Source organism: Fistularia commersonii, chromosome 31, assembly GCF_037954325.1.
Source record: "Fistularia commersonii isolate RoL2024-O1a breed Wild chromosome 31, RoL_Fcom_v1.0, whole genome shotgun sequence".
Taxonomy (NCBI): domain Eukaryota; kingdom Metazoa; phylum Chordata; class Actinopteri; order Syngnathiformes; family Fistulariidae; genus Fistularia; species Fistularia commersonii.
The window spans coordinates 5547409-5567500 of record NC_141314.1 but is presented as its reverse complement, the minus strand read 5'-3'; the positions used below and the strand labels follow the sequence as shown (position 1 = coordinate 5567500).

The window sequence follows — 20092 nt, the reverse complement described above, 5'->3', positions numbered from 1 at the left end:
TGTGTGGTTGTATTGGTGTAAGGGTGTGTGTGTGACATAGTGTAAATGTGTTTGTGTGTGTGTGTGTCTTTGTGTGTATGTGTGAGAGAGACAGGTTGTTTGCGTGTATAAGTGTAATAGTGTGTGTGTCAGTGTGTATGTGTGCATGTGCCTGCATGTGTGTGGACACATGTGCGTTTAGAGGTGTAAGGGTGTGTGTGTGTCTGTCAGGGTGTATCTGCTTGTGTGTATCTGTGCGTGCGTGTGTGTGTGTGTGTTAGTGAGTGAGAGATAGGTTGTTTGTGTGTATAGGTGTAAGGGTGTGTGTGTCAGGCTGTAAGTGTGTGTGTCAGCGTATATGTGTGTGTTTGATTGGGTCTCCGTAATGAGGGACGAAACACTCAGGGACTTATTAGGAAGAAGTAGAGCAGCAAAGCCTCGTGGGAATGAGTGTGTGTGTGTCTGTGTGTGTGTGAGTGTGAGTGTGTTTTCAATTTCTCCCCTCATCCCAACCCATAATAGTCCAGATATTAATCGCCAACGAGACGGAAGCTTGTCATCAGGCAACAGCTGATGATTCGATTGACTGGAGCTCTGAACCAATCAATGAAAGGGGGTGGGGCTAAGCAACCAAACCCATTGCTGATTGGCTCAGGGTAATTTTTCCAGACTGTTGAAGGGTGAATGTTTGGATGATTGACAGCTATCTGGGTTAAGCCCTGGGTGAAGATATTCAGTGGTTCTCAAAGGCTCTCATGGCTTCTCAGATGCTCTCAGTAGTCCTTCAATGTTCTCAGAGGTTCTTGTAGGTTCTCAGACATTTTCAGAGTTTATCATAGGTTCTTGGGAGATTCTCCAAGGCTCTTAGAGGTTCTCAGACGCAAAAACGCAACCAGTGGTAATGATACTGACCATTATGTAACAGCAACGGTAATTATAACGGAAATATCCCATAATAAGCAGGACTGATGACATCGCCGGTGGTGTTTTCCAGGGAAGATGTTCAAGTCCTTGGATCTCTCCCTGATTGTTGAGTTCATGCTGATGTTCTACAAGGACAAACCCATCGACTGGCTGCTGGACCACATCATGTGGGTCAAAGTCTGCAACCCGGAGAAAGACGCGGTAAAAAAACGTCTCATCTCACTAATTATTGGATGGAACCAAATTTTGAGCATTTGCGCCAGCCATTTGGTGTAATAACTGTGTAATTGCATGCTTGTGCTTCTGTGCTCAGAAACACTGCGACCGGCAAAAAGCCAACCTGAGGATCCGGTTCAAACCCTCCCTCTTCCAGCACGTTGGGACGCACTCCTCTCTGGCCGGAAAGATCCAGAAACTGAAGGTAACGCCTTGAGTTCTCCTCGTCGTTAACTTCAACCTTTGACCTTTAACCTTAGACCCCAGCCGGACCTTCGCTGACGTTCTCCCCCCCCCCCCTTCCGTGTCAGGACAAGGACTTCGGGAAGCAGACACTTCACAAAGGTCACGCCAACCCGCTGGCCGAGGTGACGACCAGCCTGAAGACCTACCAGCACTTCACCCTGGAGAAGGCCTACCTGGGGGAGGACTTCTTCTGGGCCTTCACCCCCGTCACCGGGGACTTCATCCGCATCCGCTTCTTCACCCCCTCCCGCATCGAGAGGTCCGATGCCGGACGGACGCCGCCGCTGCTCGTGTCACTTCCTGTAAGGTCACTCTCCTCTCCTTCATCTTTGCAGGTACTTCTTCCGAAGCGGGAACATTGAGCATCCAGGAGACAAACTATTCAACACTTCCGTGGAGGTTCTTCCCTTCGACGTGAGTGTCCTCCCCCACGGATGGACAGTGAACGCAGCAGAACCCCAGCCGGAACCTCAAGTGAGTTCACTGACCACTGGTTTTGTCCTTCCAGAACATTCAGGCGGAGAAGGAGGCTCTGACAGACGGGCGGGACAAGACGCCGCAGTACCACCGGACTGAGGACGGCTTCATCAGGATCGGTGGGTCAACCGGTTCACACGCGGCTGTCAATCAAACAGAGACATGTCACCATTCACTCATTCATTCACAGGTCATATTGACACATGCAACTTTTCATTCATTCATTAATTCATCCATTCACAATTCACATAGACATATGCTATTATTCATTCATTCCTTCACAAGTCATATAGACATACGATTATTCATTCATTCATTCATTCACAAATCATATTGACACATGCAACTCTCCATTCATTCCTTCACAAGTCATATAGAGATATACAACCATTCACTCGAGTCACAAGTTGTACAGACACAGACATTCATTCATGAGTCATATAGAAACATATAACTATTCTCTCATTCAGTCACATCCTAGAGAGATGAACAACCATTCAGTCATTCATTCACGAGTCATATTGACACATGCAACTATTCACACATTCATTCACATAGAACTATTAATTCATTTATTCATTCACAAGTTGTATAAACACAATCAATTATTCATTTGTTCATTTGCAAGTCATGTTGACATACAACTGTTCATTAATTCATTCACAAATCATGAAGACACATACAACTATACATTCATTCACAGGTCATATAGAGACATACAACCCAATGAATATTGCTGAATGTTAAATTCCATTTGAGTCCAGCTGTGTGATGATGAAGTCCTTAGGAGTTCCATCAGGGTTCTTCTGCCTCTGAAGCCGGACCTCCAGGGTCAGAGAACAGGTCTGAATCATCTGATCGGAAGCAGGATAAGAAACCCTAATAAGAAAATGCTGGAACAGGAAGCATGCAGCTGCGCCGTGCGTCCGGTCCTAACACGCCGCCCTCCGTGTCTCCCAGGAAGCTTCCAGAGCGGCGTGGCCGAGGGGGAGGTGGACCCCGCCTTCGGTCCCCTGGAGGCCATGCGTCTGACGGTGATGGCGGATTCGCCAGTGTGGGTCATCCTGAGCGAGGTGAGGCAGCCAGATGTCTGAAGGTCCTCCATGTTGTAATAGATGCTCCATTACATGGTTATTAATACTTACCTGCACAAAATGTACAATCAATTTTTTAAAATAAAAGCAATCCACAGATAAATTAAAATCAGTAAAAAAATCAAGAGAGCTGCTTCCTTCATGTTTTGCTGCTCGTGTTCAATGAAGATTTGAACTGTGACATGACCCGGTGGTGTCACCTGACCCGGCGATGTCACCTGACCCGGTGATGTCACATGACCAGATGATGTCACATTGCCTGGTGATGTCACATGACCTTGTGATGTCACATGACTCAATTGCATAATATAAAGAGAACGAGAGAGATTACTTTATATCTATCTTGACTTATACAGGAAAAATGAACTTCCTGTTTCTGGTGTTGATGGTCCTGGTCCAGATCCTGGTTTTCACTGGTCCTTGTGCTCTTTGGCTCAGATCTTCATCAAGAAAGCAGACTAACCCCCCTCCTGCCCCAGAGGACCCCCCCAGCACCAGCTGCTGCTCACAACCCCTCCACGGTGCCACAGCGCCCCCCTCTGGCCTGACGAGGTCCCTGCAGGCGGGAAGCTCAGAGGGACGGACTGTCATGGATCCTCTGTATCTGTGTACATAGAGATGTGGAACACACTGGTCCTTACACACACAAACACACACACACACACACACACACACACACACACACAAACACGCACACACACATACCTGCTGCTCCAGGATCAAAGAGCTGGTCCAGACCCTTCTACTGCCCCCCCTCCCCCCAACCTGACACACACATATCTACATAGACTCACACACTCATACAAACAAATTCACACACACACTTGCCTTAAGGAGATGACTGGCTGGAACCTGTAGCTTGATGTTTCTGGACCTGATCAAACTACTGACCGGGTTTTTACGCCTCGACACCTTTGTAATAAAGTGTAAAACTGTGGACCCTGGGTGACGCTCCTCTCTGCATCTCCTCTGCACCTCCTCTGCATTATGGGTGTTGATACTTTGCACTCTCACCCAACAAACACGATTGCTCTGAGCTTCTATGGGAAAATCGTGTTTTTTTTTTGTTTTTTTTTTCTGTTATTGCAGCCACTACTACTACTACTACTACTTCTAGATAATAAAGATACATATAAGGATGATGAGCCACAGAGCATCAGGGCCGACCTTTGACCTCTCAAATCAGTAACTTTATAAATAAATCAATTAAATGTAATTGATTTATTATTATTAAAAAAAGTTAGTTATTACGATCAATAAATAACCAGCTAAATGTATTAATCTAGTACTTAATGATGAAATACACAGTCATGGTCAAATATTAATTATATTATATTATATAAAGTGATAATGATTATTAATATATGTTTGTAAAGTGTTTTTTCATCAAAACAAAGTCTGATTTTGGTAAAAAAAAAATTTGACCAAATAGGAAATATTTAAATGGATTGATTTGAAATGCAGTGTTGTAGTTGGAAATCATGGGAGGCGATACAATATGACTTAAGGATTTCATTTATTCATTCATTCTTTCATTCATTTATAGTTTATGAGTTTATACTTAGAGACTGTGCTTAAACTGGACAGGTCAGCTGTTGATCATCCAACCATTCACCCTCTTGTTCACACTGGCACGTCCTCAATGAACCTGCTCATTGTTTTTGGATTTTGGGACAAAGACGGAGAACCTGGAGAGAATCCAGGCTGGAGAACCTGGAGAGAACCCACCGATGGAGCCACACACAGCTCTGACTTCCCACAGGGAACATCACCAGCATGAATGCTGGTTTTAGTCGAATTAACTTTTATCAGTTATAAAAGCTCTCATGTTCTTCATCACTGGTTCCTGAAATGCAACATCCATCTGAATCTGAACCTATGCTTTTGTCAACGGCAGGTGAAAATGGATTACGGTTGAGGTCTTACTCTCCAGAGATAGTTGTCCTTATGCTTTTATTTTTGGATCCTTTAACAAGCTACCTTCACAATAAAGACCTGATTTTAAGGCCAATGTTGACAGGGAACCTTTGAGTCTTAAAAAGCGTGGATCAAAGTGCTTTTTAATCCATCTGCTGACAGATGGAATGAACGCAGTATTTGGTTTGTGAGTGTGTGTGTGTGTGTGTGTGTGTGTGTGTGTGTGTGTGTGTGTGTGTGTGTGGGTCACATGATCGTCGCGGCTCGCCCTGACTGGCTGAATGGATTAAAGGCCTTGGCGTGACCTGCTTCTCTCTGCGCTCCCCCTGGAAATCAGCATTACCTGAATAGCTTAGCAATGTGTTAGCCTAGCTTAGCATAATCACTGCTAGTCTGAACTTGTGCTGTCATGCAACTTATATCAAAATGGCTCTTCTCCTTGTTCTTCCTCTTCAAAATCCAGTTGTTGTTCTTCGTCTTCGTCTGCTGTCTTGAAGCTCCACGCGGTTCGGTTCCTCGCCGTGGTTGGTCCGACTTCGCGGCAGCTGGTTGTCTATGTTGTCACGGAGTCCAGCTGTCAATATAAACCCCCCCTCTCCACACCCAACCCCCGCTAGGTTCCAGCTCTGGATGCACCGACTCATGACTGTGTCAGGTCCTCCTGCAGCCACGTGTTCTTGACCATTGGTTCCTCTAGTCCTCATGATCCCTGCTCTGCTCGGGACTGAATGCATGACCCATGCCCCCCATGGTGCACCTCTGTCTGCAGAAGGAGATGATGATCATAACTGGAATGTTTGATTTGTTCTCCCTTGTGTCTGCGCAGGTTTCCTCCAGGTTCTCTGGTTACCTTTCACAGTCCGAAAAAACATGCAGGAGGTTCACTGGGGACCCTAAATTTTCCAGACATGTGAATGAAAGAGTGAATGTTTTTTTCTCTATATGTGGTCCTGTGATCAGCTGGTGACCAGGCCAAGGTGAACCCCCCACTTTGTTTCCAATTCCAGCTGGAATAGGCTCCAGCGGCCAGATAAATTAATGATTTTTTTCCACGATGGGGAAATGTATTGATTGATTTGTGTATATTGATGATTTTTTTAGGGAGACGTTCATTCTTACATTCCTGTGACTAGACAATTTTCATATGCTTAGTTCACATATATTTTTTACAGACAATGAATTTCATTTGAAATTGGATTTAGCTGCTTTATTTCCTTTTCTCGGAAATGTCAAATACGTTTAGTAAATAAGGAAAAAAATAGCATTGTTTTCTACGCTCCTCCTGCTGGACAGCGGCCATGCCGGTGCTGGAGGCTCCTTCGAAGCCCCGCCCCGACCAATCAGCGCACACTTCGCCTCGACAGCCCTGCCAATCATCGCTGTCCACGAGGTGCAGCTCTCCCTCCGTCCAATCGACACCTGACAGTTGACAGGAAACGTCAAATATTCCTCTGCTAACCAATCAGCGACGGCCAAAGGCGGCTTCTGTCCTCCATCGGCCCACGTGACCCTCCTCAGTAGTTCCCAGGCGGTCACATCGGAGAGCCGGAGGTGAGTCGAGACAGCGGGAAGTGTCTCTTATTTCAGGCCTTAACGGGTCAGTTTTATGCATTTCCAACAAATGTTGCACCGGCGGGCCTTTATATGTGTTAAGAGTTCGGATGGCGCTTATTTTCAGCCGCGGAAAATGCAGCTCCGCGTCTCCGGCGTGTTTGTTAGCATGAGAGGGAGCGGCTAACGGAAGCTAATCAACCACAGGTGAACTTAGCCTGCCAGTTAGCCCTTTCAGTTAGCCTCCGGTCGCTTCGCCTATACCCGACAGCGAAAAGAGTAGACTGTATTCCGCGGTCGGACCGGTTTAGTTCGGCGAGTTAAAGGTGGTTCCCAACGGCGGATTTATATTATACCGCCCTCCTGTTTTCGCCATTCGGTTCATGGAGGAGCACGGCGCCCTGTCTTAGCTAAGCTAGCTTGGAGAGCCGTCTTAGTTACGGAGGGGCTGGTCATTGGTGGGCGATACCACAGGCTGGACACGTTTAATGAAACAGGGCCGTAGTTGAGTAAATTTTCTCATCTTCAATGGGTAATATCGGTAAACGTTAGAACCTAATAAATGGGGGATTTAATTTGAATAGGGCATTTAGCCCCCGTGGGGCTGTAACCGTCGTTAATGAGCGCCGTCATGATCCCCCGACTTCCTGTCAAAATAAGCACCCACAATGACATGGATGACGATCGAGATGAATAAATACGTAGACGAGAAGTGGATCGGCCTTAAAAATGTGGGAGTCCAATCTTTTTTTGGAGATGCAGTGGGATGAAGTGAACCCGGAATTTGTTGGAGTCCGTCATGGAGACAACGACATGCTTGTTGCACTGGGTCAAAGGTTGACGTTGGAAAAGGTCAGGGGAAATTGTAAAACTCTTATCGTTTCGTTTTCTGGACCAGCTGTTATGTGAACTTGGGTACGTGCATCATTTTCATATATTTGATGCTAGTGTAAGCAAATTGGACAGCGATGTGATTTTTGTGTTTGGCAGCATTCAAAAGCTAAATAAGTTCAGCGTGTATTGTGGTATTCGGCTCGCAATTTGAAGAACTGAAAAGGTTTATTTTCATGAGATTTGGAAGTATGATTCTTTCAGAAGTGGTGTCCTGGTATGTCTGGAGGTTCTCAGTCACCCAGCTCATGATTAATTCTTCTCAAAATCTTCATCACATGCCAACTGGTCTTGATTTTCTGTCGTCGATGACGCTTCACTGCATCTGAAAGGCTTCTTCAGTTTGGACTTAAATGTGTGAATAATAGCTTTCAAAATCTGGACTTTAGAGATCAACTCTGCATTATCAGGTTCTCACAGGTAAACTACAATTCTAATATAGTAATGAGATATAGTTTGTCATTATGAAGGTCCAAGAAACAAACCTTATATTAACTATAAGTAGTTTGTAGTTAATTTCCTGTCTTATCAATTTACTGGAACGAACAAATTAGCCGTCATTCCCCCTACATAGCAAAGATTCAGACATCAGGTTTTCACTGTCTGGATGAGCAGGACTACCTCTCTAACCAACACTGCTACCTCTCCAACTTAGATTTAGGTTTGCCCTTTTTTACTGCCCTTAAAATCTTGTCGCACTACATGTGCTGTGCAGGGATGATAAAAGACTCTTCAAATTAGCTCATGGTGAAGAGATATTTAAAGAAATGAGATGCTTGACAGAACATTGCTTAAGAGCATAGTTTGAAATGTTTGCTAATTGATTAATGGTTCACACTCAAATGATTGGCAGCGACATCAGGGGACTTTTATTCAAGTAAAAAAATAGAATATAGTCCTCCCTGGAGTCCGTTCCCCTGATAAAAATAAACTATCATTCATTCACACTGACAGGTTGGGCTGGTCCAACCGGCTGGGATCCCCCTCCCCCATACGCACGCGGGCACGCACGCACGCACGCACGCATGCACACACACACACACTGGAGTCAAAGTGCTGGGTATATCAGCCTAGCTGATCATTCAGTTACTCAGCAGGGTCCTGAGTCATGTCTGAGGACAGGTGGTTTAACGTCTCCAGGGTTTTTACAAACTGAGAATGAATGAGTTACTCAAGTTGCTGCATAATCTTGGAGTTAGAATATTACTTATGTTCTTGTTTTTTTTATCAAATGAAAGAGAGGTTGTATTGAGCCAATACTGTGAGATGTAAATTGATATAAATGATAAATTGATGTAACCATGTAAATTATATGTTATTTTGATTGTGGGTTGTATGTTGGTGCTCTGTCAATTTGATTTGTCGTGGTTGGCAGTTACCTAAAGAGATGCATTTGGAAGAAAGTATGGGGGGTGATTGGTTCTACTGGCCCTTGTTTGGGGGGACTGGTTTAAAGGGTGAGAGGGCAGGGAGGTTCTGGTTGACCGCATGCGTGGGTTGAACCTGACTGTTCCGCAAGTGAGTACGAAATAAAGTCTCTCCTGTCCTGCTGGAACGGGGTCCTTTTCACTGGGGTTACATTGTAGTAGGGTTACATTGACATAGATTTCAAACAAAATAGCTAAAATGAACCAGGTCTGATGGCAGATAGGTTTTAATTTAATTTCTAATAGCATTGTCCCTCACTTCAGGCCTCAGACCTTGTCAAAACCTGGACACTGACTGACCAAAATGACGGAATTAACAGCTCTGTCATTTCATACCCGTGACCTCATTGTGACATCAGCGGTGGTCCACAGTGGAGAACATCAGATCTTCTTCTTCTTCTTCTTTCGGCTTTTCCCGTTAGGGGTCGCCACAGCGAGTCAACTTTCTCCATCTAACCCTATTCACTGTATCTTCCTCTCTCACACCAACTCTTCTTGTTCTTTGGAGAACATCAAATCAATAGCTGCTTTTATTGATCAAATGCATTTTTAACTCTTTAGCTGGCATCGCTCGAGTTCAGATTCATTCAAATTAAATTGGAAACCTAGACTTTAGTGACAGTCAGTTCCATCAAACGTCCCAGCACCTCGGCGCACCTTCAGTTCTCGTAATTTTCGGGGTATTTTTTTGAAATGTTCGGATATTCCTTCATCCGCTCAGCAGCCTGAACAGGTTGGCACCAGCATGGCCCATGGAGCTCCTCCTTGGAAACCTGGGGCCTCAGGTACATTCTTCCTTCAGTGTTTAATGATGAGCTTAATGACACTCTATTCTAGCTTATTAAAATATTTAAGATGGTTTATAAATTCATTCTCGGGCAGCCCCATGTCTTTCATTTGATTCGCAGCAAAAAAAATAAAAAATAGTTACTTTTCCTTTTTTTTATTTAATAGTATACTGTGACTAATTTCCGGACACAGTCCAGAGTCAGACTGGTCCTGCAATTGGGCCAGTGGTGGGTTAGAAGGCCTGCTGTTCCTGCTTATCAGCGCTTATCTGCAGGAGATGTCCCTTCAGACCCAGAGCTATGGTGGGTCCAGACATACTGCTGAGGCTTTAACATTCAATTGGAGCAGCTGCAGCCGCCCCCTACCTCCTAGGGGCAGGGGAATCGGAGCTGCGGCGTGCCACTTGAGCTTTTAAGAGAAATCTGATTTTTAAAATGACCAGAACCAGACCGCAGAAACTTCTAGTAATCCATCAGTTTTCTTCAACATGACTTCTGTGGAAAAGCAGCTAAAGCTTCAGTCTTGATCTGTGAAAGTCATTGAAAACCCCTGACTTGATATTTGGGGTACTTGAGCCTGGATTTTTAAACTGTGCAACTAATCTGAGGTTTTCTTCATGCCTGGCGAATAAAACAATTTTCATTCAGTTTCCCCATAGAGGGAGAAAAGTAGAATCGAAGGAGGAAGGGCTGACTTGATTCGTTGAGAGATGATAATTGGTCCTGTGTCAGATGGAGGTGCCTCTTTTGAAACCTGACAGAAATGTAGTTTGAAAAGGAATCCTTTCAAGAAGTTTTCAGGGTTCTCGTCAGACGAAAGGTTCCCAACTGTAAACACCAGATGGCTCTGATGCTAAGCTAACAGCTAGTGTTGGTGACACCCATCAGCGCAGCTGCTAATCCCAGCTGTTGCAAGCTAATCTGATTAGCCCCTAGGGTAACATGCTGACAGGAGCAGCTCCTCAGTGTGCTCAGCGTAGGTACATTCTGGCGGCGGTCGGGTTTCTATTGACCTGGCTGGCGGTGATTTGGACGAATCCAGAGCTGATGCTTGTGACAGATGAAACAGACGAGTCAGTTGCCCACCGCTCTCCGGCTGGTGAAGGTTCTTGAATTTTAACCACGGAATTCCAAAAAATGGTAAATTATGTAGATGATCTCTGATATCAATTCCATGCTACACCTCTGCTCCTAATGACACCTCAAACATGGCCTGTTTAGGATGGCGCTGTTTAATTATGATCTGGACTGATCGTATTGAGACCAGACCTGATGTTGGCAAACCACCGGGCGACAGTTTATCATGTCACTCTTGAAGATCTGTCTTTGAAAAGTGAACATGTAGTCAAACAGAACAGGAGGCCAGGTGTCACCTTAGGAGTTGGAGCTGAAGGATGCCGCCAAGGGTTGGATTTAATTTTCAGTCAGGGTGACTCTGAAATAAACATGTAACAACTCAGAATCCAGACAAGTCTGTCCGGATTTAAAGAAACCTGTGTGTGTGTGTGTGTTGGGGGGGGCACCAATAATCCCGCTGGTGATAATCTCATTAAGGCAAATTAAGTAGAGTTTCTTTCTCTGTCCTGTGGGTGCTGGTTGGTCACTATGGCGATGGCTGGTTGCCAGGACACGGGCGTGTGTGTGTTTACCAATGGAGAACAGTGCACAGGGGTCTCCAGAGGGATAAGTGGGCAGGGACGCTGTTTGTTCACGCACAAACTGGCTGGTTGTTTGATTGGTGAACAAGGTTGCAGTCCACATCCATCCCGTTCTCTGCTGTTGCCTGGCGAAGGCCACAGCCCTCGGCGGGCCTCTGGGAGGATGCCGTATCTGTGATTACACGCCGCTGACGATGTAATCCACAGCGGCGGATCAGCTGTCGCCCCCCTCAGTGTGCGCGGTAACTCAAAGCCGATCTGCAGTGTTTGTGCAGTGGCGGCAGTAAACAGGCTGTCTGGATATTCTCCGCAGCCCGAATAACGGCAGCATTGACATGATGGAGGGGGGGGAATAGACCTGAAACGTAAACATGCCACTTGAGGGATTCGGAACATAAAAAAAAAAAAAAACATAAAATACACAACCACGCCTTTGTTGAAATAACAACCACCTTTTTTGCTTGAGGAAGAAGTTGGTTTTCAGTGGAAATGAGAGGAAAAACCCAAAGAGAAATGTTTTGCTGTGAATTTCACGCCTTGGGATGGATCCTCTGCTCTCTGTGTGTCAAACGTCTCCCTAAACAAAGATGCAGAGCTGCTTCACCGCATCCTGGCTGCATACAATTGGATGTTTGACTTTGTCGGTCCCTCTGTCTCCTGCTGCAAACAAAGCCTGCCTGATTCAACTTGTCCTCGGGTGACAAACAAATATTGTGGAAGTTTACTAAGTTACTTGTTCTAAATTTTAGGAGACCCAAGGCTCTTGATTGGAGAGCAAATAGGAACCTGGTTCTTGAGCAAGAACGTCAGTTATCCCGTGTTTTGACTTGTAGCACCGAAGAGTTCTCATCTACCAGTCACGTTGAAGGATCGTTAGATAAATGTTGAATCATCCTCAAAGATGATAAATGACCAATGGAACTCATTGTTCAGGGACTCAAACGTTATTGATGGTCCCACTGTCGGGGCGCTGAGGATCTGATCAGTCTTTTGTCGCCTGCTGACATTGATGCACGCTTGCTCCCCCAGACGATGGATCGGAGGGTATGGTTGTGCGTGCTGGTGGTGAGCCTGGTCTTCCTTGGTCTGAACCCCATTTCTCGGGCCCAAGACCTGGACGAAGATGCCCTGGGGGATGATGTGGACGTCGAGGATGAGCTGGACCTGGACGTCACCGGCGCCCACGATGAGCTGGAGGACGACGGCCAGGATGATGCTTCGCCTGAGTCCAAAGCGCCGCCCGCTCCGAAGGTAAGACTGTCGCTGACTGATCCGTTTATTGATGAGGATTTCTATGAAGACTAAAACATCACTGCCATGTGTTGATAATGATCCTGATCCTAATAATCCAAATGCTTTCCTGGGGAAAGATCCTGGGATCTGCGTGGGGTTTCTTGAGATACCAACCTTTTCCCCTTTTAGATCTAAGACCATTGCTCTATGGCATGTTCATCAATACCGATGCTGTTTGCACCTTAAAAGAAATCACATGATTGCACAGCATTTATTAATGAGTTTATGGCAATGGAGATGTAAAATGGAATTGAAGAAACAATTAAAACAAGACTGCAAATAAATACAAAATAATTTACACTTTGTAAATTGAAAGATCTACATTGTGCTCAAGAATCTGCATGAAACCAGCGAAACATAACATCCTCAACATCAGCAGGAGCAGCGCTTCTGACTTGTCAGCAGCCCTTATCTGCATTATTTATGTATCACCTGTTTTTCCTTCCATGAATATAATTCGGGACACAGATGGGACAAGAAATATGAACCTGAATGATGGGAATGTGTCCGTGACTTCTTCTGAAATTCATACAGCTCACATCTATATTTGGGGTTGTGTGATAGAATGATCATTTAAAAGTATTGACTCCAAAATATCGACCCGCCCATACTGAGGTACCCAAGTGCCAGGTTATGGATCCATACATCCCTATTTCCCCTTTCCCTGGGCCCATGTTCTCCTGCGGCTCATTGAAAGCTCCAAAATTGTCTGTAGGTGTGAATGATAAAAGTGAATGATTGAACTGGACGTCAGAGATGCTGGCGAATTCAGGTCCTGCTTTTGACTGTTGGTGTTTTGTTGCCAAGGTGACCTACAAGGCCCCGGAGCCCATGGGGGAACACTTCTTCGCCGAATCCTTCGACCGGGGGACACTGGACGGGTGAGAACATAACACTAAACGCCCCATTCGCTACTAGTTAAAAACCCAAATACTAAGTTGGACTTAACGATCTCCATGCTGGTTCCAGGTGGGTCCTATCCAGCGCCAAGAAGGATGACGCTGATGAGGAGATTGCCAAGTATGATGGTACGAGTTGGGGGGGGGCTCCAGCACTCAACAATTAGACTCGTCTGTGTCACACTTGCAGAGAAATACTGCTGGATACAGGTTTCTCTGAAAGTGTGTTTGTGTGTGTGTCTCTCTAGGTAAATGGGAGGTGGAAGAGATGAAGGACAGCAAGCTGCCTGGTGACAAAGGTCTGGTCCTGAAGTCCAGAGCCAAACATCACGCCATCTCTGCACAGCTGCTGCGGCCCTTCGTCTTTGACACCAAGCCACTCATTATCCAGTACGAATGCACATGCGCGCGTGCGCACACACACACACACACACCTTCTGACACAGCATCACATATATGGCGGTAACCTATCCTCCTTCCTCCCGGTACATTCAGGTACGAGGTGAACTTCCAGTCTGGTATTGACTGTGGCGGTGCCTACGTCAAGCTGCTGACCCAGACCCCAGAGCTGGACCTGGTCAGTTTCACAAACATACACACACACAGTCTCTTCAAAGGTTGCTATTTATTTATTTTTTATTTTGTCACATTACTGACACTTGATTCCATAGCCTGGACCTACTTCTCAGTCCACACTGGACATTGGTGTGTTAATGTGTAAGATAAGATAAGAACAACTTTATTTATCCCGAAGGAAATTGTTGTGCCAGAGTTTCAAGTAAAACATAACAATAATAGATAATAGTTGGAAGGAGGGAGAATAGGAAATACAATAAAATATAAAGTGTCAAAGTTAAGGCTATAATTATCATTATCATATTTGTGTTGCTGTGTGTGTCTGAGCAGAACCAGTTTGTGGACAAAACTCCATACACTATCATGTTTGGACCCGACAAGTGTGGCGAGGACTACAAGCTGCACTTCATCTTCAGACACAAAAACCCTAAGACTGGAGAGTACGAGGAGAAACACGCCAAGAAGCCTGACGCCGACCTGAGGACCTACTACACTGACAAGAAGACACACCTGTACTCGCTGGGTGAGACATATAAACACACACACACACACACTTTTCTGTTCATGTGGTATGAGATGTGCAGTGTGTTGTGCTGGGGCTGATGTGTGTGTGTGTGTGTGTGTGTGTGTGTGTGTGGGTGTCCCCATTCAGTGCTGAACCCAGACAACACCTTTGAGATGCTGGTGGACCAGACAGTGGTGAACAGTGGCAGCCTGCTGGCTGACGTCAACCCTCCCGTCAACCCCCCTGTGGAGATCGAGGACCCCGATGACCACAAGCCCGAGGACTGGGATGAAAGGCCCAAAATCCAGGACCCAGACGCTGTCAAGCCTGAGGACTGGTCAGTACAAGTTAACATGGAGACAGTTTGAGGAATGACAGAAGGCAGTGCGCGGACTCATGGAGACTGTTGCGGGGAGGGGGGGGGTTCAGAAATATGGTCCGGCTTCTCGTATGAATGAAAACATTTTCTTCTTCCTCTGCTACACAGTTCTGTGTAGCTCTGGCGCCCCTAGAGGACAACATTAGTAGAACACACTTAGTTTGATTGACAGGTTGTGGATTCAGGCTGAAAAAAAAAAAAAATTACGGCCATGTGTGCGCAGGGATGAGGACGCTCCCGCTCAGATCGCTGACGACGACGCAGTGAAACCTGACGGCTGGCTGGACGACGAGCCTGAGTACATCGGAGACCCTGACGCGATCAAGCCTGAGGACTGGTGAGTTGCTGCTACAGCGTGCCCTGCCCACTGCTCCCATGGCGCCGGTTATGGCTCACTGTGGACTGCCATCTCCATCAGGGACGAGGACATGGACGGCGAGTGGGAGGCGCCGCAGGTTCCCAATCCGGCCTGTGAGACGGCACCAGGATGCGGCACCTGGAAGCGGCCGATGATCGACAATCCCAACTACAAGGGCAAGTGGAAGGCGCCCATGATCGACAACCCCAACTACCAGGTGAGCTGTTTGGTGATGTCACTTCCTGGTTGTGCTCGGTTCTGGGGGGCTGGAGCACTGAGAGCGCCTCTGTCCTCAGGGTGTGTGGAAGCCCAGGAAGATCCCCAACCCGGCCTTCTTTGAGGACCTGCACCCATTCAGGATGAGCCCATTCAGCGCTGTGGGGCTGGAGCTCTGGTCCATGACCTCTGACATCTTCTTTGACAACTTCTTCGTCACCAATGACCGCAACACGGCCGACCGCTGGGCCACTGACGGCTGGGGGCTGAAGAAGGCAGCAGAGGGCGCTGCAGAGGTCTGTTTACCACGTTTGTCAAAGTCGGGCATTCCACTTTTATCCTCTGTGTAACCATCTTAGCAGATCTAGACAATTTCTTTTTAAGTGATGAATCATTTAGTAACAGAGCTCAACTTTAAATCACCAGTTTAAGAATCCAAAGGTAAAACACCTTGTTTCAGTACCTAAACTCTTAATGTCTTCCCCTGGTGTTCTGGAAATGACAGCAGCCATTTTTTTTTTTTTTTTTAAGATTATAAACCAGTTGGCTGATATTTAACAAAGGGCATCAACGGTAGGGTGGTAGATGAAAAGAATAATTTTATTTATTGTTATCACTTCACAGAGGGTTTACCTCCCTCCTTCCTGTGAGTACAGACTCATCTGGGTTTGACATGAGGAGGAGACACTGCATTCAGGGGCATGTGTCTCCCTTGCCTAATTTTCTGTGTTTTCAAAGCTTTTAGCTGCAGTTCCCTGTATTGTCCCGGTCCGGCTACAATAACAGATGTTGTTTGCTGCTTCTAGCCCGGCCTGGCAACTCAGATGCTGATTGCTGCAGAAGAGCGTCCATGGCTGTGGGTTGTCTACGTCCTCACCGTGGCGTTACCTCTTGTCCTCATAGTTGTCTTCTGTTGCACCGGCAAGGTAAGACATACACATTCATACTGGAAGTGCGACTCGCCGAGTTTCAGTCTCAAGCTGGTGACAGTAATCATTAAAGTGTCCTTACTGTGTAGTTCCCTGTGAGCTCTCCGTGCTCTATTCAAAGGTGTGGAAGAATTGGTGATTTCAATTCCTGAAATGTGCATGAAGTTTTGTTGGTTGAGCCCGGTGGCTTGAAGCCAGCTCCCTCACGTCTCGTGTGTGACTGTCCACAGACGTCTGCAGACTCACAGGGTCATTTGAGTCTTGACGGCTTACAGGACGAGTTAAATGAGGCTGGATGCTGCCACCGCCCCCCCACCAACGCCACTGTTAGAGCACCATCAGTACCGCCGCCCCGTCCTGTGTGGTGTCAGTGCCGTGTATCTGTGGTGTTATAGCCTAGTTAACCCTTCTGCTGTCACGAGTCTGGTTCGGACTGACAGTAGAGCTAGCCAGAACCTAGACATCCTCCTGCGGGTTCCTTCCAGAACTTTGAGGCTAAATCTAGTGACTTTATGGCTTCTTGTAGTCGCCATTGTAACCCGAATAAATCCATCTCCTGGCCGCAGGTGGACTGAAGGTCTGGGAAGTGGGTCCTCCTTGTGGCCACATTGTGAAGTGCAGCTCATGCACCTTGTTCATTTTGTGGCCGCAAGTCAACGACCACACCAAGTCCTGGTCTTCACAGGACACATTGGGTTCCCATAACATGATCTGTGCATGACATTTCAGGGCTGCACGATCTTGTTCCTGTGAATTAGACTGACCTAACAGATCTGGAAAAAGTGGGGGGAACTGGGCGGATCTGGGGGTCCGTTAGTTTCCAAAGCTGTATCAAGATGGTGGAACATGAGTTTGACCAAATGTCCAGTAATCTGGCTGGATTTTTTTTTACCATCCAATATCTTGAACCTGAGTCAGTCATGGTTAAGAACCAGCTGTCCTCCTGCTCATTCTGCAGAAGAAGACCACTGCCACACCCGCTGCTGAGTACAAGAAGACTGATGAGCCTCAACCAGATGTGGAGGAAGAGGAAGTGGAGAAGGAGGAGGAGGAGGAAGAGGAGAAGAGCCCAGGTGAGGCACCGCAATAAAGGCCTGATGGAGGTTTTGGTGTCTGGGTTTGTTTGTCTGACGGTAATCTACATGTCCAGCTGCAGAGAAGAGCGACCTTGACGAGAGTCCTGCAGACAAGGAACCAGCAGCAGAAGAGGAGGAGGAGGAGGAGGAGGAGGAGGAGGAGGAGAAGGTTGAGGAGGAGAAGCCCGAGGAGGAAGAGGAGGAGGAAGAAGAGGACGAAGAGAAGGATGGGGAGGAGGTAAGAAAAATTGCATGGATTTAAAAGCTCATATGGAGGTTATTCTGTCAGTTTCCCTACACGTGTTCTGTCTCATCCCCTCGGTCCTCCTTCCTTCTGTCCTCTCCTTCCCTCACTTGATCCCTCCCTCTGCGATATCCATGTCCACCCTCCATGTTTCCTCCCTTTTTTTTATTTGACCTTCTTTCTCCTTCCTCCTGTGTTGCTTCCCAGAAGCAGGAGGATGATATCCTGAGGAGATCACCCAGGAACAGGAAGGTCAGAAGGGACTGATGAGTCTGATGGACAGCCCCCCTTCCCCTCTCCTACTCCTCCACTCCGAGGCAACAGCGCCCCCAACCCCCCTCCCCATCCCCCGTGGGCCGTGGAAGTCGACGGGATCCCATTCACGACCTCCAACATGGACGACGAAGATACCGATGATTCCAGAGTTAACAGACTCCATTAGTGCGTTTTAAAGAGATTAACTAAAACTTCCTGCATCATTCCTTCAACACCTGCTCAGACTCCAACCCCTGGGGACCCCCTGCCCCCCATCCCCCAAGCCACCTCCTCCTCCAGCTTGCAGCGTCATTGGGCCAATTCAACTCAAGCTACTGCTAATTAGCCTGTTGGACACTGATGATTGATTGCTGTTAGCCCTCTGACTAGTTCCCATGTAACCCGGCTGTTTCCAGGACGGTGGACGACAAATCCCCCTCTTTCACATCAGACTGACCTTGTTAGCTAACTTTTAGTACCCACTAATTAACGGTTGGATCACTGAGCTAACATCCTTCTGGATTACAAGTTAATACGACTGGAAACAAGCTAACTACCTGCTACGCAAACAACCACCAAGTCTGTTTAGAGGCAAACAATGCAGCAATTGGGGTGAGTGGAGGGTGGCGACTGTTTGGCTAAGATATGGCTTCTAACTGCTAAATATCCAACTGTTGGCAAACAAACAAAATGAGCGTGGGGATGTTGCACTTCAAAATAAATTCAAAAGACATCCAAATTAAAACCAGGATAAATATATATGACACAACCTGTTTGTTTAGTTTTGAGCCACTGACTAACACCTCGGCAACAAGAACCGCGTAGCAACTAGAAGCGCTTTGGCTGAGAAGCAGCCGGTTAGCCTGCCATTAGCTGAACGAGGAGAACGCGGTTTGTATCTAAACGTAGAAGAGTCGTGCAGGTTCTTCTCATCTGGCTGCCGTCGGCAACCTGAAGGAGCCCAAGGCGCTTCAGGAAACGTTCTCTTCCCTCACAGGATCCAGCTTTACTAACTGACTTTTATTTTGTTTGTTTTTTATTTTTTCTCCAAACTTTGGTGTGACGATTTTTCTGTGTGGGAGTGTTAGTGAGCAGTCGTGAGTTTCTAACTGAACACACTGATGGCATCCGGGAGGTCAGAGGTCAAACATACACCTGCGGTTTCTCACCTTAAAACTCCAAACAGCTCCCTCTTGGTCCTTTTTTTGTCTTTTTTTTTTTAAATATTCGACTGAACGTCTTCCATAAGCTGCTGCTCCTTCCTCTCGACATGTCCTTGCCATCATCCAACCCTCCCAGCTTCCTGAAACCTTCCCTCAGCGTCATGGAACCTCCATGTAATCAAACCTGAACCTTCCCTGCTTCAAACCTGTCAATGGTTCCAAAACCGTTAGAACACCATCAGAACCGCGTCCTCTTATTGGGTGTTTTCTTCTGCCGATCAAGTAACCTTCGTCAAATCGCCCCTCCCTCTGACCCCTGATCTCTCCCTGGCCGACGTCCCTCTCCCCACTATAGCTGTCAATAATCATGAATGCAGACACTAAAGACATCCCTTTCCGAAGCGTTTTGACCAAACTGTCTTGTCATCTCGGGGAGACGAAACCTTTCCTAAGCTCTTGGGCGGGACAACGAAACTCTGCACTGATTGGCCGAGGGAGGGGTGAGAGTAGTGAAAGGCGGGCGGGAGGCATCCAGTCGGGGCCCGGAGGCGACCGGAGGCTTTGTGTCAGATGAACTTTTAACCTGTTTTGTTTTTTTTTTAAGTCCTCTTCTTAGACTAAACTCAGTCTGGTGTTTTTTGGCTGTAAAATACTCGAGTCATTTCTTCTTCTGCTGCGGGAAAACGAGACACCTGATTTCCAGGAGGAGCCATCGCCGTAAGCCTCGTCTCCCCCACCTCCTGGTTCCTGTTTGGCTGACGCTGCCTAGATGAAGAGACTTAGACTGAACACTGTACCTGCTCTCGACTCTGTAACTCCACTGTCTGTTTTTGTTCAGTTTTATTTTTTGGACTTTTTTGTGTTGAAACGTAAATGTGTCGGCCGTTTGTGACACAGGGGCGGCACCGAGGCCGCAGGTAGGCGCGACTTCGGCTGGATGAACTGTGATAAGAGAAGCTGGTGGGCTTCTTCTTTTGATGAATAAAAAGGCCAAATGGAATCGACAGGGGTTTGAAGGTGTTTTTTTTTTT

The 20092-nt window shown here is 46.7% G+C and overlaps 2 protein-coding genes across 4 annotated transcripts in view; both read left to right on the top strand.

Annotated features, from left to right (window-relative positions):
* mgat4b (alpha-1,3-mannosyl-glycoprotein 4-beta-N-acetylglucosaminyltransferase B) overlaps positions 1 to 3875 on the top strand; it is a 27411-nt gene extending 23536 nt beyond the window's left edge. The window contains exons 9-15 of the mRNA XM_086178539.1: positions 974 to 1104; positions 1217 to 1324; positions 1431 to 1624; positions 1701 to 1779; positions 1874 to 1961; positions 2803 to 2915; positions 3375 to 3875. Of these exons, the coding sequence (XP_086034665.1) occupies positions 974 to 1104; positions 1217 to 1324; positions 1431 to 1624; positions 1701 to 1779; positions 1874 to 1961; positions 2803 to 2915; positions 3375 to 3398 (737 nt within the window). The 3' untranslated portion in view covers positions 3399 to 3875. The remainder of the gene's footprint in view (positions 1 to 973; positions 1105 to 1216; positions 1325 to 1430; positions 1625 to 1700; positions 1780 to 1873; positions 1962 to 2802; positions 2916 to 3374) is intronic.
* Positions 3876 to 6316: 2441 nt separating this feature from the next.
* On the top strand, positions 6317 to 20065 carry canx (calnexin). 3 transcript variants are annotated; one of them, XM_086178666.1, is made up of 15 exons: positions 6317 to 6404; positions 12198 to 12419; positions 13269 to 13342; positions 13431 to 13489; positions 13609 to 13750; positions 13856 to 13937; positions 14267 to 14459; positions 14589 to 14778; positions 15044 to 15157; positions 15239 to 15395; positions 15475 to 15690; positions 16201 to 16320; positions 17282 to 17396; positions 17474 to 17637; positions 17851 to 20065. In XM_086178666.1, exons 2-15 carry the CDS (start codon positions 12201 to 12203, stop codon positions 17908 to 17910), a joined length of 1905 nt encoding a protein of 634 aa, XP_086034792.1. In that variant the 5' UTR covers positions 6317 to 6404; positions 12198 to 12200; the 3' UTR covers positions 17911 to 20065. The 3 variants fall into 3 exon arrangements, with proteins under 3 accessions (XP_086034792.1, XP_086034793.1, XP_086034791.1); XM_086178667.1 differs by lacking the exon at positions 6317 to 6404 and adding an exon at positions 9487 to 9507 and having other exon boundaries at positions 17854 to 20064; XM_086178665.1 differs by lacking the exon at positions 6317 to 6404 and adding an exon at positions 9488 to 9507.
* The last annotated feature ends 27 nt before the right edge of the window (positions 20066 to 20092 follow it).